Raw genomic sequence first — 17,041 nt, 5'->3', positions numbered from 1 at the left:
GAGAATTCCTCCCTACAAGAGATGGGTGACACAGTCTTTTTGGAGGTTTTGCAAGTGACTGGGCAGTAGGAAAGAAAGAGCCTTATCTTGAAAACAAGAGAAGGTTGTTCACACTGCAGAGCTGATACCCTGCAGGGTTTGGTTTTTTGTCCCAACAGATACTTATCTTGGGAGGTTTTCGTAACAACTGCTTTTCACTACATTAACAAAGCTATGCTAGCATCTTCCCCCATACAAATAATTTATATTTTCAAAGTAAGTCACCATATTGTACATTGAATCTGGACCTGCTACTTGAACCCCAACAGTCTATTTAAAGAGCTATCCCTAGAAAATTACTTTGAATGTGTAAGTGAATTCTTTGCTGTGGATTATTTTCCTGTAAGTACCTTAATGGACTTCCCAGCTAAAATAGTGTTCAGCAGGGAAGGCCACCTGGGCCAATGGTTAGAGCCTTGGGTTTGAAATCAAGAGAATCACTGAATGACTGTGGGTAAATATTTAATCTCTCTGCTGGGAGCTTTAATTCCTAACCTTTTTCCTGGATATATAAATTGATCCTTTTTTTTTCCAAGGTATTATAGTGCTTTTGGATTCTACTGTAATGCAAATAGTTGACAATAACAGAACTCACTTTGTCAATAATGCTGCTTAAAGCTGTGACCTGTCTTAGGTCCCCAAGCAGTTGATCTTCCTCTGGATTTCATCTTTGCAGGAGAAAATCAGTGAAGATCTCAGAGCAACTTTAAATGCATTCCTGCACAGAACAGGGCAGCACAGCAACAAGTAAGTATCCAGTTTCAGCCCTTACAGCCGTCGATATTTCCCTGAATTGAGGAAAGTCTGTAAGGGGTCTGTGGTGTGCAAATGAAAGTTGGAAATATATGATCTGTGCTACTAAGGACTTGAAAAAAACCTGCACAGAATATCCCTAGTTCAGTTTATATACTGAATTTTTGACTTTCCCTTGCTCCTCCTTTATTTCTTCCTGGGACCTGGAAATTAGAACTCAGAAGGGCTGTACACAGGGTAGAGATCAGTGCTTGTAAAAAGGGTGCTCATTTGGCCCATGTTAGCAGATGCGCAAAAGGGATCTTGAACTGCCCTTCAGGACAATGCTTCCTCTGCATGTGGTATGTGGTGGTGAGCAGTTCCCTTTCATGTATCATCCATACTGTGTGTGGCTCCCTTCCAGCACTGTAGGGGAATCGTTTGCTGAAACAGGGATGGTATTTCAACATATCAATTGTCTTAATGAGTACATTCTCTTTCTTGATAAGTTACTGTTGTTTATGCAAGGACAGTATGGGGCCCATGAAAATCAGTATCACAAAAAAGAATGCAGGGTTGATACTGTCTGAATGTTTCACAGTCTCTTAAAAAAATGCATCAGCAGGTGCTTGTTTCAGCTGCTGTTCCTCTCCAGTGCTTTAGTGGCCTCTTTCTATGCTGTGCATGTGTGTGCAGTGGGGGTGGGTTTGAAACTGAGGCAAATGATTTTAAATCTGACCCCATTTCTTTTGCATGAGCTGTCTGCTCGGTATGTCGGTGTGTAATGTTGCGCGTAAACGTAGGAATCCCAGAGCTGTTTCCTTCATGGCTGCTAATAGATTTGCTAAACACATATGATTGCAGGGCTGACTTGACAGAGGCATGTGTGTGAATTTCACTGCCAATCCATCCATGCTCACATTGTCACATTAACGTTAACTTCTTGCAGAGCACTGCTTAGTTTAATAAGAGCCATTTCTTGGCTATCATAATAAAGAGGTGACCTTTCCTCGACCTTTTTTAAATAACCTTTGATTTGATTTTTGTGTGTGTGCGTGAACTTTACTTAGTTGTTAAACTGCTTGTTTGCTCAATTTCTTTGTAAAAGAAAAGTTGTCTCTGTATGAGGGAAGGCGAGTTTCGCAGTGATGAATGGCTCCCTTAGTAAGTTTGTAGTAAAACACCTATTATAGTAACCTCATGACATTGAAATAATTATTCTAGAAGGTCATTGTTTCAGGACAACAGCAGGGCATTTTCTGCCCAAGGGGTCTCTCTTGAACTTGTTAAAACCAATGCAGCTCTAACTGATAGTTGCTTGTATGTAGCTTCTCTGTACCCTTCTCTGTCACAGTGAGGTGCCTTGGAAGGTGTGACTTTCCAAAATGAGTAGATTGCTAGAAAGCAAGGTGTTGAGCCTGCAAGAACCTTGCAAGATCCTTGGTTTTCTCTTTGGGAGGTGTCCTGGTTTCAGCTGGGATAGAGTTAACTGTCTTCCTAGTAGCTGGTGCAGTGCTATGTTTTGTGTTCAGTATGTGAAGAATTTTGATAACACACTGATGTTCTCAGTTGTTGCTCAGTAGTGTTTAGACTATAGTCAAGGATTTTTCAGCTTCTCATACCCAGCCAGGGCACCAGACCCAAGCTGGCCAACAGTGTATTCCATACGATGTGACGTCCCATCTAGTTTAGGAACTGGGAAGGGGGGGCAGGGATTCGCTGCTCGGGGACTGGCTGGGTGTCGGCGGGTGGTTGAGCAATTGCCCTGCGCATCATTTGTACATTTCAATCCTTCTATTACTACTGCTGTCATTTTATTAGTGTTATCATTATCATTATTAGTTTCTTCTTTTCTGTTCTATTAAACTGTTCTTATCTCAACCCAGGAGTTTTACTACTTTTCCTGATTTTCTCCCCCATCCCACTGGGTGGGGGGGAGTGAGTGAGCGGCTGTGTGGTGCTTAGTTGCTGGCTGGGGTTAAACCACGACAGGATAGGGAGTCTCTTCTGAAATGATATATAGAAATGCACTATAAATGCTGAGTTGAGTATAATTATTATTTACATTATGTTGTACTTCCTGTTTGCAAGAATAAATGTAATAAATATGTATTGGCAAAATACATATGTTCTGCAGGACCCAGAGCAAATGTTGCTTGAGATAGAAATACTGTTTTCCAAGATGAAAACTAGATATCCTGAGCTCCTAGGTGATCGCTAGAAATGTTTTTTTGCCCTGTACCTGCAAAACTGATAAAGATGTTTAGATGGAACTGCAGAACTTAAGAACAATAACATGTATGTTTTAGCTTTAGATAGTTCCCCCTTTTTCTAGGAAATAGTCCTTTTCAGACTTGTGATGTCTCATTGCTGTGGATCTAGCAAAGTTATGTTTTTGACCAGATTTATAATGGCACTGCAAGCAAATGACTGGCAGGGGGTGTTAAGGGGACGGTTCTTTCCTGTGATGTTAGACTACCTTAGCAGAGCTCTGGGTACGCTTGTTTGGTGCTGGTGGGTGCTATGCTTCCACTCAAAACAGCTGGGCCGTCATTCTGTCAGATGTTGAATTCAACCCTAATTTAAACTGTGAGCCATTCTAGGAGACTGAACATGTCCTTGTGATTCATGCACTGGTTTTTACTTCTGAACAGCCTTATTGCTGCTTTGGGCAATAAGGAGTCCTGTATCCATGAATGAGAGTTCACTTGAATAAGTCTAATAGTGCATGTAAATCTAGCTGTTTTGGTGAGACCCTGAAGAGTACCATTACTTTACCAGTGAATTGTCACCAACGTAACTTAAGTACTAAGTATTGTGAACTGCTGGCTTAAACTTCCCAAAGAACTTTCTGCATCTTCTTGCTGTGTAGCTGACTGTGCCTGCATCTCTTGCTCATTTGTATCATTTTTCACAATAGAAATGAGCAAGGCCTGAATATCAGGTTGTACGTCAATCCTTTATCCAAGCTGTGTTTCTGCGTGGGTTTGGTGGAAGTCCTTGTTGGTAGAAAAAGAACAGTTTTATGCCTGTGTGGCTCTTGGGTTGGCGAGGTTATTGTCAGAAATGATGGCAAAGAACACAGCCACCTGTAGACTAGGATTTAAATAGACTGCAAGAGTATCAGTATTCCAATAGCCGTGGTTAAAAACCCATTTCAAATTGTAATGCACCGTTAAGGTGGTAACATCAGTTAAAGCATTACAGTAGAATTGGCAGGGGGAAGAACCATTATTACATAGCAAAAGAGCGAGCTTCTGGCTTCAAAATGCAGCAGGAGAGAGCAGGACCTGGAAGCTGGCACATCTGTACCATGAAGCAAAGCTTGGTAAAACAAACCACCTTTGTTTTATGGTACCCATTGTGAATGCCTCTCTTTCTGCACGCATTAGACTTGGTAGCAGGAGTGTGTTATCAGGCTTGCTTGAAGGAAACGACTTTTACCAGCTGCTGAAGAATGACCTTCCCATACACAGACCCAGCAGTGGTACGCTCCTCTTATTCTTAGGCAGGATTGAGTCCATTGAACACTCTGCAGCTCGTTGAGCTGGCTGAGGTTTCAGTAATGCTGTTGGCTTTCAGTTTGGCAGCCATTCATACCTTCAAAGCAGGACTAAGACAGCGCCTCGTGATTCTAGGGTGCTATGCAGTTAGCAGCTTGAAGCCAGCTCCCCAAACTGGGATTTAAACTGGAGATATTTGTTATGGGTATCTCTCAGTGTTGTCCAGCCTTATTCCAAGGTTTCGGACTTAGAGGTCTCTGGGAGGTTGTACTCTTGCTAAATGTTTGTGATATTCCTAACTTGAGGGAGCTTGTGGGTAAAGTGGTAAATTAGGCTTCTATGGCAGGGACAGACTGGGGAACGGCTGGTATTGGAAGGCTAAGTACTGAGTTAAACGCATTTCAATTCTAAAGAGTTTAAACTGCGCTGCATTTTAGTATGTTGCTTCGGATGCTGTTACAAAGCTGTTTCTAAGGAAATCTTCAGACGTGTCAGGTGATGAAATGTCTTTGATACTGGCCATGGCAGTTCCCAATGTTCAGACTGTTTCATTGATTTTTATTTTTATGGGTTTTTCAGTCTTTCCTCTCTTTTCATACTTCCAGGTTTATGCTTGTTTTAGCAAGCAACCAGCCTGAGCAGTTTGATTGGGCTATCAATGACCGAATAGATGAAATGGTGAACTTTGATCTGCCTCAGCTAGAAGAACGGGAACGGCTTGTGAGAATGTATTTTGATAGGCATGTCTTGAAGCCAGCCACAGAGGGTAAACAGTGAGTATCCCTGCAGAACTCTTCCACCCTGTAAGATTCTCTTTTTTTAAATTGTTTTTCTTCATCTCCTTTTCTGTGTATTCTGTCACACTATCTATAAACCCACTTCAAACAAGTAGTACAGATAAGAGTTGGAGAGATGCCTCTTGCTATCTTGTTACAGGATGAGATGCCATCCTAGAATTTCATGCCATGGTTTGTTGTGCCCTTAAAATTTAGGAGACCAGTTACTGCACTGGAGGCAATAATGCAAGTAGGAACGCTGTTGGAATTCCTCATATCCAAGCACTTGTCTTTGCTTGGCTTAAGAGGCAAATCAGACCAAGTGACTCGTTTCCTTGTGTGCTGAGCAGTCTTGTACTTTTTTGGCCTTAATCCAGGTACGCACATTTCTTTGTGCCACAAAATTGGGCTTTCTAGGCCCAGGAGAACAACTTCTGTACTCAGGCTGGATCTTTCTACAGAGATTGATCCGATCTGATCTTTAATTTCATTGGAAGTGTTGCTCCTTACAAAGCCTACCTCTGACTCCTTCACCCTCCTGTTCTGTCATGTGGCTGCATGTAAAATAATCCTTGTTCTTTGACTTTTTAGACGTTTGAAGCTGGCCCAGTTTGACTATGGGAAGAAATGCTCAGAGATTGCCAGGTTGACAGAAGGCATGTCTGGCCGAGAGATCTCTCAGCTTGCTGTGGCATGGCAGGTAAATAGGGCTTTTATCACTGGGCTTCTTTGTTTTGTTTTCCCTTTCTGGAAGGTTTGAGTTTTTGATGTTGGGGTCTCAGATCTTGTCTCGCTTTGGAAGTTTCCTTATGTCCATACAGCAGTGCTGGAACGCTGCTAGCTCTGGGGTGGGTGTGAGAATATCAGCATAATTCCTCATCTCATAAATAGGAACAGTTTTTATAATCATTAACAGGAAATCCCTTACTGAATTTAAGTAAAGCGAGTGAGTTAGGAATGGGTTTTGGCAAATCATGCTGGTCATTACTCATGTTCCAGCTCAAGAAACTCAGTAAAAGAGATACCTATGGGCAAAAACATTAGGTATGATAGCATTAGCACACTATAACATCTTACTGCCCTACTTTGTTCTTAACACATTTTTAGTGCAACTTGAGTAATTGAAGGAACAAAACTAACTGGAAAATGAAGCTGAAAAGACTAGGTACTTCTACATGCATGGTACCTTTGAAGAAATAAGAAATGCCATCACTTTGAGTGCACTTGTTCACATGCTTGACAACCTTAAGCACTTTTTTTTTAATCAGGCTTTCACCTTGTTTTGTCACAGCTGCCAGTTTCTTACTGGATCGCGTATCTCTATAAGCTAGTAATATAAATTTAAGGAATATGCTCCAAATTTTAAGTCATGTAACTTAATAATGTCCGCTTCCTTTCAGATATTGTAAAAATGTGTGCTGTCATCTGAAAATGTATATAAAGCTTTATTTACTTTTAATTTGTTTCTCTTCTGTAACTGCCTGAAAACATACCAGATTAGTGTTGTTACCAGTTCAGTCAAGAAGCTTAGCAAGATGCTTGACAAGTAATTGAGATTCAGAGCAAGGTAGTGCATATTGATGGGTGTTAGGTGGACTGCCATGGTGTCCAATTAGCATGTGTTCAGACACCATTCTGGAGAGCTGACAAGTGGCAAGAAAGACCAGAATCTTGGGCCATTCTGCCTTTCACAGAGCCAGTAGATCATGGCTGCGCTTTTTCCAAGTACAGCTATGCTTTTTGTGGGCTTCTGATTTTGAAACTCAGGATAAAGACCTAGGGTGTTTGTCTTAAACTGAGTGACGGTGATGTGGGAGAGAAAGCAGACCACTAATTGTTGTAGAATTTCTTTATTTCTCTTCATTTAGAAGAGACCTACTTACCCATGTATGTGAAAGGCTTTGCTGCCAGGCATTTCCTATAATAAAAAGTTGTGATAAATGATCCTTTGCTTTTTATCACCCCTTATCTCCTAGCTTGCCATTACTCCCTGGGAATGACCTCAGCTTTTATCACTTATCTTTTAAGTAATCTTGAAGGAAGGGAAAGGGGAGGGAGGTGACCAATTCCTTAGTGTTGTTGCTCTGATCACTTTTTAAAATGTACCTCATAGAGCCAGAACCATAAACAAGGTTCTATGTAAAATTGCAGCAGGAGGTTGTCTCTGCTGTCAGAAAACAGTCCAGTAGCAGGTTTGTGAGGGCATCCTAAAAGGGGTAAGATTTCTGTATTAAACACTGCCCTGGGAGCTGCTGCCAGAGTTGTTGATCCTAGTGCTACAGTAGGGTTCTTTTTCAGTCATTGGGTCAAGGAATTTAGAGCTGTAACTGACTGGAGCTTGACTAGAGCTTTACAGAAGGCTGCACTTATGCCAGGTTTGGCCCACTGACTTTTGACTGTGGCAAGGCTTGTTAACACCTGCCTTTGTTTTTGCTATGTAAAGTATCAAGGGTATGGCGCTTTGGTAGCTGTGGTTAAAAGCCTTGCTTGTAAGCAGATGTTTTACGTACTCTTGATGCAAGTTGATCTCTTGAATGGTATCTGTATTTTGGGGCCTGGGTCAGTGCTAACAGATAGCTCGTTACAGGTAGCTTTGTAGCTGATACAATGCTGTCTTCTATCAGGGAAGGATTAAAGCTGCGGTTTTACAAGCATTTCTGGCAGCATTAGTCCTGCTTCATATTCCTGCCTTTCTGCTATCCATCCCATTGCACTGGTACATCTCTTTGTATGGCTGTACTATGAACTGGGTCAGGGAGCTGATCAGAATTAAAAATAGCTTGGCAAGACAAGTTAACTGCATAGCTACACTGTTGTCCTGGCACATCTGAGCGGGTGGATCAGGGTAGGTAGGGGCTATATGAACCAGCATAACTGGCTCAAGAAAATGCTTATCAGACTTCCCTCAGTTGGATGCAACAGCTGTACGGTGGTTATATACTACAGATAGGACTGTTAACTCTTGAACTGTTGGTCTTTTAAACTCCTGTATGATTGAACTTTTGATTCAAGATGCTGCATGCCAAAGATGGCTGATGAGGGAAATAACCTGATGCGAGCAGCACCTTTATGAACACACACTTGAATTTTAACCAGTTTGCAAGCTATACTTTTGTCTGCGTTGTTGTACGGAGCTATAAGGAATCTACAAAAGGGCTTAACCTGAGGATTTAGGGAGCCTCTTGTGTGACTGTAGTTAAGGTGAACATCTGGACTTCCTACTCAGTTCCCTACTTGCAGTTACTTCCCCCCCCCCCCAATCCCTCTTCATCCAAAGCATTATTTCAAGTTAACAACACAGGCAGGAAGAGTGTGAGATGATGTACAGGTTGAGAAGATGAAGGGCAGGAAGAGCCAAGAAAAGGGAATAACAAGGTATCTTTCTTAACAGTTCTGTTTCTGATGTTATTAACACCTTACAGAGCTGGTGAACAGCAGATGTTGTGAGCCTAGTGCTCTTTAGAAGTCCTCAAAGCAGACTTGAGACAACTATGTCTCAAGACGTTTAAGCTTCCAACACTTTTCTAGATAGGCTCATCACAACAGCTGCTGAAATGCACTATGCCTAAGGTCTCTGTTTAACAAATAAATTCAGTTGACCCATTCTGGGGAAGATTACAGCAGAAAGCCCCAGTGAAAACTGCTCGTTGTGAATGCTGGAGCACAGAGCTGGGTGGGAGCATTTTGTTTGCCTTTTGCTTTCAGCTTTTTTGCATAGTACCCTGATGTGACTTGGAGCTAATCCTCAAAGTGTAGTCTTAATTGCAACATACCCGTCATTTATTTCACCTCAGCTTTTTATATATATTCTCTTAATTAGTTTATTCCCCCAACAGTCATTTGCAGTATTGCTGTCTGTATGCATTATACCTCCGTAGACATGTCTTGGAACAAAACTTCAGCCAGTGTCTGGACAACAGAGACAAATGCAGAGGGAGCAGAATGGCAGTCTTAATCTGTGATGAAGTGTTGCCCTGTTCCACAGGGTCTATGTTACTACTTCAGGCTGACTGAAGCCTTGTTGCTTGCAATTCTGGTCCTAACCTCTGTGATGAAACCTAATCAAATCACCCATGTAGCACAGGTAGTACTAGGAAAGGCAGTGAGGAATCTGCATTGTTATTCCTGTTTCCATTCCTGAATCTGCAGAAGTGCTGGAGGAAATGAACAGGGAGCACAGGAAGGTATTTATCATGGACTTGATGGAGTTTCGAGATGCTAGGATGCTCATCAGGTCTACTTAGCTTGTCTGGGGTCATCTCTTATGGCCAGAACTGAACCTCAGAGATGGTTTGCGGAAAAGTGAAGTTCTGAAGCAGTAGGAGGAGAAACTATCATAGCTATCGGCTTTTGCTGAGAGTAACCTAGAACAACAGCATATGGCCACTCTGCTGTCCTGTGGCCTCACAGTCATTTCCCATGAAGATGTTTTTGGTGTGCTCTGCCAAAATTGCTTTCAACAAAAACATCTCTGTTTAAACTAGAAGCCTGAGCAATAGCTGCAGCTTTCATAGGCTTAATTCCACTATAAGCTGGGCTTGAAATTGATTGACTGTCATTTACATGAAGTTCTAATTCACTGTTGTTTCAGTCTGGCTCAGTTTGTCCTGAATTTACCAAACAGAAAAAATAAGATGCAGAAAAGCAGAGGGTGTAACCTCTAGTGCTGGGAAATATATTGCTGTCTGGCACAGCTAATAGTCTGCATGCTAGAAATCCATTTTAATCTCTTCTGCAGAAGACTGAGCATTGCCTTTTGTCCTTGTGCTTTTCCATTCCCCGTATCTAATCCTTTGTGAGTATAGTATGGATTAGATGCATTTACACACTTAAAAATTCCCTTCAGATCTGTTTATAGTAATGTGCAGACTTTCTAATTCTGCACCCTGTACTTAAACCCATTGATGTGCTTTAGATAAAATGTCAGAAAAGCAACCTTTCACTATTCCAAGCTGTAATCTCTGGAAAATTGTTCTGGCAACACATCAAGAGAATTCCCAGGAGTTTTATGTCCCAGTGTTAACGATAGAGGTGAGCTTCCTGTCATTTCCTTGCCTTGTGTGCCACTGACATAAATGCCTTTTTGTTTCCTGAACCTTGTTTATATTTAAAAAATAAAAACCTGACCAACTTATGGGAAGAATTTAATGTTTCTATAGTGGTCTGAGCTGAAGGAACATTATAAGTAAGTGTGGGGGAGCAGAAGGGGTGCTTGTGTTTTGGGGGTCTTTTTTGAGCAGACTGTTTGCACTATAAATGTGATTCAAAGGATATGGATTAGTTTGGCCAAGTTAAAATAAACCATGGTTCTTGGCTGAAATGAACCATTAGGTCATCTAGGCTGGACTTGTCATCTGTGCTTCATCCCTCCACTTCCTCCCCACATACTTTGCTTTCAGATCATTTCATAATTGGATTTGAGTTATAAAACATGAATAGTTGCGCTGGGGAAAATGGGTTAAAATTCGTCCATGCAGAAGGTAGAGGTATGAATATAAATGAAGCTCAGTACCATTTTTGTGTGTGTGCAAGCTACTCCCAGAAGGGACAGCTGCTTCTCCCATTTGCTTTCTTGACAGCTAGGGCCTGAGGCTTTCTATAAATAGAAAGTCATTGAGAAAATCAACAGAGCGTGAACTGCACAGCTTTGCAGGAGTTTCCACAGTTGAATTTATGGTCTATGCAGTGGCAGGGAGGAAGGGAAGACATCCTCTCTATTCTGTGGAGGCACATAACACACATCCCAGGAAAACACTTACTCCATTTTAAAACACTAAATCCTGGCTGGAGGGCTGCATTGACAAAAGGGTGCTGGCTTCTTTTAGCTTTAAGTCCCCAGTCATGTCCTGCAAAAAAAAAAAAAAGAGGGAGGAGGTCATGTTATGGAGGTGAGTCAGAGAGGATACTTCAACTGAACAGAACCTCTCCACCATGCCCCTTTTACAGTGGTGACAGAAGACAGGTCATGTTGTGATATGTGTTGTATAAATATTTGTGGCAGCAGGCAGGTTTTGGAAACAGTGCTCTTCTGGTGTTTGTGGGAAGTAACTGCCTCGTGTTCAGGATTCCTCCTGTCCTGTTGTTGAATACAGAGGACAAGTGCCTTTATGCAAAGTGAATTTTCTATTTGCAGACCTTCTATTTCTCCGCACTCCTTGCCTGCGGCCAGTGTTTACTCCTAACTTGAAGTACGAGCATTAGCCTAACTTGTCACTTCTGCCTTAAGGAAGGATTACAAAGGTTTTGCACAGGGAAAGATCTGTTTTGATGCTTCTTGCAGTAAAAACCGGTGCCTGCCAGCTCTATAGTTACATGTGGCTTGTGCAGTGAGACCTCTTGTGATCTAACCAGTTCCCCAAAGAGGGCTACCAAGTAAGGGCTGGCAAGTAGGCTAGGGGAGGCTGAAAACCAGCTTGGGTAACCTTTTGCTCATTTCTTGAAATCATTACTGCTACCTCACTGCAGAAGGAATAATCTAATAAGCAGGTATAGTCTACTGTATTTACTGTCAGTACTGTGATGATAATGACCAGTGCAACAACTTACTTTAGGGTTTGTCTTCTCTCCCATCTACATCATTGGACAGTGGGTGTATAAAATGGTCAACTGTAATTTCTTTCTGTGGTGCTTTTGCAGTAAACTTCGTTGCTTGGTGTAATTGATGTTTTGCACCATTAATGATTTATGGAGCCTGTATGTAATACCTTAGACTGTAATACCTTCAGCCTGTCTGGGATCTTGGGGAACACCCTGCAGACAGAAGGGTTGGTATATGACAATCCATGATGTGATAGCTCTGTGGAAGGAAAGAGATGTGGACAGAAATTTGGGGCTATTTGGGGCAGGCAGCATGGATGTGAGAAGCTGGAGGGGGCTTCCACCATGACTGGTGTCAAGCTCCCTTGCTAGCATAGCTGTACAAGGAACCACAGTACTGAGTCGCTTGCAGGAGCACTTGCACAGGGAGTAACCAGATTTAGAAATCTGTAGCTTGGAGTTGCTTTGTTACCTTGGAGATGGGTACAGCTAACAGCATAAGCATCCTTCCCTTCCTTGGAGGGTACAGCTGCTTGTGTTGTCATCTGCAAAATATCCATCACTGGAGTCCTAGCTGTCCTGCATGTTTGGACAAAAGTGACAATATTTTGCTGCAGCTGAAGAGAAATGGCACGCAGTCCTGTTTCCCCTAAGCTGCCACTGGAAGTATTATGGGCTGTTTGGCAAGTATGTCAGGAGTTTTCAGCCTTTTCTGCAAGGAACTATGATCAAATCTACACTGCCTGTTGAAGTAGCAACAGGACGAAGTGTGAATTTACCAAGCAGAATTGGAGAGACAGGAGTTGGGATACGAATTGAGGGGGGAGAAAAGGGGAGGTCCCATGGGCAGATGAGTATGGGGTGGGAGCTGACACAGTGCAAAGGTGGTGCAGGGGAGGTTCCTAGCAGAACCTATGAGGAAAGCAAGATTAGTGCACATTAGACATCATTTTAGAGGTGCCACATTGCCCATATTCACCCTAGCACTGATGTTAGTTCTCTTTGTGTTTAAAACGTTTTCTGTTGTCTGGGATGGAGTCATTCAATCACCATATGCACCTATTACTCTTTACCTTATTGGCTTCATATGTGCAGCGCTTTTAAAGCAGGAGAGGAAATTTAAACAAGCCAAGTGTGACTGCAGCCTAACCATACTGGCTATGTTCAGCATTATGAACCTGTGGCCTTGTCTCTTCTGAATGCAAAGATCTTGCCTCCCAGGAAATCCAGAGGCAGGTAGGCGAAGGTGCTTGTTAGTAGCTCAGAGACAAAGACTTTAGTGTAGCTGTGAATGTTTCTGTGTGCTTGGGCAGTTGATGTATTTCAGTCCCTGGTACAGCTGCATCAAGAAAACCCTTTCTGATGGTGATATGCCAGGTTGTTCTGGGTACCACCACTGACTTAGAACAAGACTGGATGTTGTGCTAGGTAGTGTGGGGGGCAAACACAGATGGAGGAGAAAATGGGAGAGAGGGACCAGTCTCAGATCTTCACTGATCCTAGGAATTGCCGTCACTAACTTGTCTCTTCTGCCTTTGCCCCTCCAGGCTGCAGCTTATGCATCAGAGGATGGTGTTCTTACAGAGGCCATGATTGATGCCCGGGTAGCTGATGCTGTGCAGCAACACAAACAGAAGATGGAGTGGCTGAAAACAGAGGGTGCTGAAGCAAGCAAAGGGACTGGCAGAAACCCACTCCTGCCTTTCACCAAAGGAACACCAGTGTGAGAAGCCTGCAGGCTTCAGATCAGCATGTGTGGGAAAGTGGGCATGGGAGAAATCCGGGAGGGTCTTCTGGGCCAATGTTTGGTGGAATCGTGTTGTGAGAAATGTGTCCATTTGTCCAATGGAAGGGGGTACTGCCTCAGTCTGCCTTTTGATTTTATGTTTTTAAAGCACACCAGAGAACAAAATGGTTTAAATGAGGCAGAAGCAACTGTATTAAAGGACCCCCTTGCTGAAATACCATTGACTGTGTTAGTCTGTATGGCCTGGCCTGCTAGAGGGGCCCAAACTCCAAATTCTTTTCAGCCATTTGACACTGCTCCGGAGTGTCCCAGTGACATGGGCCTGTGGGAACCCAGGGCCCGTCCAAGCCTGCTGCTCCCATATATCTAACTTTGTCGGGTTTATGCTCCAGCAGAGGTATTTCTCATCGTTTTCCCACAGATCCTGCCCACGACATATCTCCTTCCTCGTGTCTCTGTATGGCATCACTCCTTGCTCTCTTCTTGTCACCCCTGCACAGACTCAGCATAGACTTCGTGTTACAGAGGTGTATTTGGTGTGGTTCACAGCTGTACCTGGTTAACTTGTAGTCAACACTTAGAACAAACTACAACTGTGCAGTGGGTTGGCTTATAAGCACTGGGGCTCTCCTTGTGATGTAGCTACACCTGCTCGTGCCTGGCTCCTGCCTTTTGTTGTCTTTGTGCTTGGGTCTCCTGGAGAATGGCTGTAGAGCCGACCTGCAGCAGTGCACTGCAAGGGACTAAAAGCTCTGGAGCATGACTCCTCAGTGCTGAAGTGCTAAGTGTTCCTTCCAAGCCTGAGAGCTTTTATGCCCCTCCAGTGTAGCATTGTAGAATAACCGCACACACTCCCTGGATCACAAAAGGTTATCTGAACTGCAGTGGAGCAACTGGCACTTCCTACAGCACAGTCTTGAAAGCACTGCTCATGATGCAAGGTAGCCCTTCAGACACTGCTGAGCTGCAGCAGGAACTGCTGCTTCCCAGGTTCTGATGTGTCTATTCTGACTGTACAGCCCACAATGTTTTGTTGGCTTTCTCCAGCCAGATACTTGCTGCTACAGCTAGTCTGAGAGCAGCCCTAGATTTTTTTTTTTTTTTTCCCCTCCCCCTAAGTAAATCATCTCTCTCTTTAAGGAGGTGAGTAGCAAGGCTCAGTAAGTCTGTCTGGCATACAGGTGTCCAGCATGGTCTGAAGAGAGAGAGGAGTGGGGCTTTTTTGCTACTGGCTGCCTGCCTTCAAGCTGCTCTTGCTACATGGGTCTTCTGCTGCATTTCTGGAACAACTGAGAAATGTGCCATTGTCAAGTCGTGAACACAAGCCTGTCTCTATCAGATGACATTTGTTCTATCTGTGTGCATACAAGAGACAGGTCAGAAAAATCTCTTGATTTTTTTTTTTTTCTGAGTTTGAACTGGATTTGAACTCTGTGCTCTGCTCTGAGTCCCCTTCTGGAACTACACTATGCAAGCATATTTGCCTGACCTAAATCTGTGCCCTTGAGTACCTTGCTGAGATGTTCTTCTCTGACAGGAACTGACAGCAATCTCTGCTTTGTCCATTTCACTGGTGGTTGTTACAGAGTTTTGAGAGATGCACCCTGACAAGAGCTTGTGAGCATGGGAGCAGAACAGGGCTGGTCACCAGGGTCCTTGGAACAGGCAGCCTTGTGGCACATCAGGAAAGAAATAGTTCTTGAGGCTGCAAACTTTCACTGTCTTGGGCTGCCATCTTCTCTCAAAGTAGTTCTCTTGATATTTTCCCCTGGATGCTAAGGGAGAATTTGAAGATGCGTTTTAGAAGCTGCTCCTTTGTTAAGGACAGGTGTCCCATAGCAGTAGTGTGTGCCCAGGCTTGCATGCCCCACTAACACTTAACTTGTTGCAAGGCACGTTGCTGTGGGAAGCACGCTGCAGAGGAAAGGGAGGAATCGCTGTATAAACTGAAACTGCATACTTTATGTTCTGAAGGACTGAAATAAACTTGAATGCCATTTTTTTTCCCCCCTCCCCTTCAGCCTAGGTGGAGTTGTCCTTTAGTCCACTGATTTACTAGAGGATTAGCTATTCTAGGCTTTCCCCTTCCTATTTAGATTTTACTAGAGTTTTATTTCTGTTAAGCCCCAAGAGTTGGAAGGTACCTAAGCAGAGCCACTCTGCTAAAAGAAACTTGCTAATGAATTACATGAGGGAGCAGTCTGAAATTGTGTGATTAAAATCTTTCATTGCGAGACACCTTCAGTACTTTTCCCCTCTCTTCCATAATGATCTCCGTAAAGCACAAAAGGAGTTGGTTGGGGGGGAAAGGTACTCTGTCTTGTCCTTATGCTGTCTGACTGCGCTTTTGCTGATGCCGATAGCTGGGAAGAGAATCCTGCTGTAAAGCTCTGTGAAAGGCACAGCAGTTGCTGTCTCAGCTGTTTCATGCGATTCCTCCTTCGGATTGCATCAGGTCCCTACAGGGAAGCAGAGGGAGCACAGTCCTTGTAATGCAGCTATGATCCATGCTTCTGCGCTGTGCAACAGTGATTAATTGCAGGTTCGGGAGATCAATTAGCTAGAAGTAGCCTCTTGCTGTGGCAGGGAAGACAGCAGGAGGCATAGGCTGACCTAAGGGTTCTCAGGTTTGCCTGAGTATAGAAGTACTTTCCAGTGAGTTTTTAAGGGCTTTTAATGACCACTCTTAACAATAGATACCACTGGTCCTCACCTGAGCTTTTTTTGCCTGGGCTTCACATGGATGGAGAGGACTGTCCGTCTTGAAGACGGACACATGGGTGCTTTTGACAACACGCAGGTGCCTTAGCGTTTCTGGTGTGTATTGAGACATCGCTCTGGTGTGACTCGCTAGCTGGTGCTGCTTGTATCCCAAGGGGCAAAGTTCCTTCCCCTTCTTGGGCAGCCTGGAAGATGATGCGCTCTCTACTAAACAAAGTCTGTTTTCTTTAGTTTATTTTCCTTTAAGAGGTGGAAGAGGGGTAAGTAGAGCCATTTCTATACTTTATACTGGGAACTTAGTCCTAGGAACAGGGCTCTTCAATATACAGAACTTTTCCTGTGTGTCTCAACCTCGCTTCACCCTCAAAAATCCACAATCAGCTGGTCAGAGCTTTGCACATCTGCGCTCTTCATGCTTTGTGAGCAACGTGTTGCAGGCTCTTGTGCAACCCTGGTGCTAGTTGAAAACCCAGGAGCAGAGCACTTCAGGACTCACTTGTTTTCTTCTCTCTGTTCACAATCTCCCTCCACAGCCCCTGCCTGGTAGATTGTGACAGCATCTGTGTGTCTGAAATTCACAGTGAGTTCTCCTCTTCCTTTCCAGAGAAGCTTGTGGCTCTGGGCAGAGCAGGCATGTCCCCCAGTCCCCTTCTGAGAGATCCCTATTAATACAATGTCAGAAAGTCCACAATCACTTCTACCCTTGGCAGCAGAAAGACTGTTTACACTCAGTCCGGTAGTTTGGATACATCATTTATCAAACTCTTGCTGAATGATGGATGTTTTACTTCCCACCTGTGAAGAAGAGAAGGAGGCGGCACCTAGGCTGGGAAAAACTGAGGAAGTGGAACAGAAAAGCCAGAGATGAGCCTGATTGAAGAGGGTTGAGAAGACTTGGAGTGCTACCTCTGTCAGGTAAGGTGGGTAAGGAGTGGCAGCAGTGGTGAGGACAACTTGTTTTGCTTGGGTCCAATCTTCCAACCCAG

General features: G+C 43.6%; 1 protein-coding gene across 1 annotated transcript in view; it reads left to right on the top strand.

The window, feature by feature from the left end:
- The window catches only part of ATAD3A (ATPase family AAA domain containing 3A), a 30,243-nt gene extending 16,695 nt beyond the window's left edge, over positions 1–13,548 (top strand). The window contains exons 13-16 of the mRNA XM_075027214.1: positions 716–786; positions 4,880–5,047; positions 5,642–5,750; positions 13,135–13,548. Coding sequence (XP_074883315.1) covers positions 716–786; positions 4,880–5,047; positions 5,642–5,750; positions 13,135–13,314 — 528 coding nt within the window. The 3' untranslated portion in view covers positions 13,315–13,548. The remainder of the gene's footprint in view (positions 1–715; positions 787–4,879; positions 5,048–5,641; positions 5,751–13,134) is intronic.
- Positions 13,549–17,041: the final 3,493 nt, after the last annotated feature.

The sequence above is a fragment of the Buteo buteo genome, chromosome 5 (assembly GCF_964188355.1).
Source record: "Buteo buteo chromosome 5, bButBut1.hap1.1, whole genome shotgun sequence".
Lineage (NCBI taxonomy): Eukaryota > Metazoa > Chordata > Aves > Accipitriformes > Accipitridae > Buteo > Buteo buteo.
This window is presented reverse-complemented; position numbering and strand designations above follow the sequence as displayed.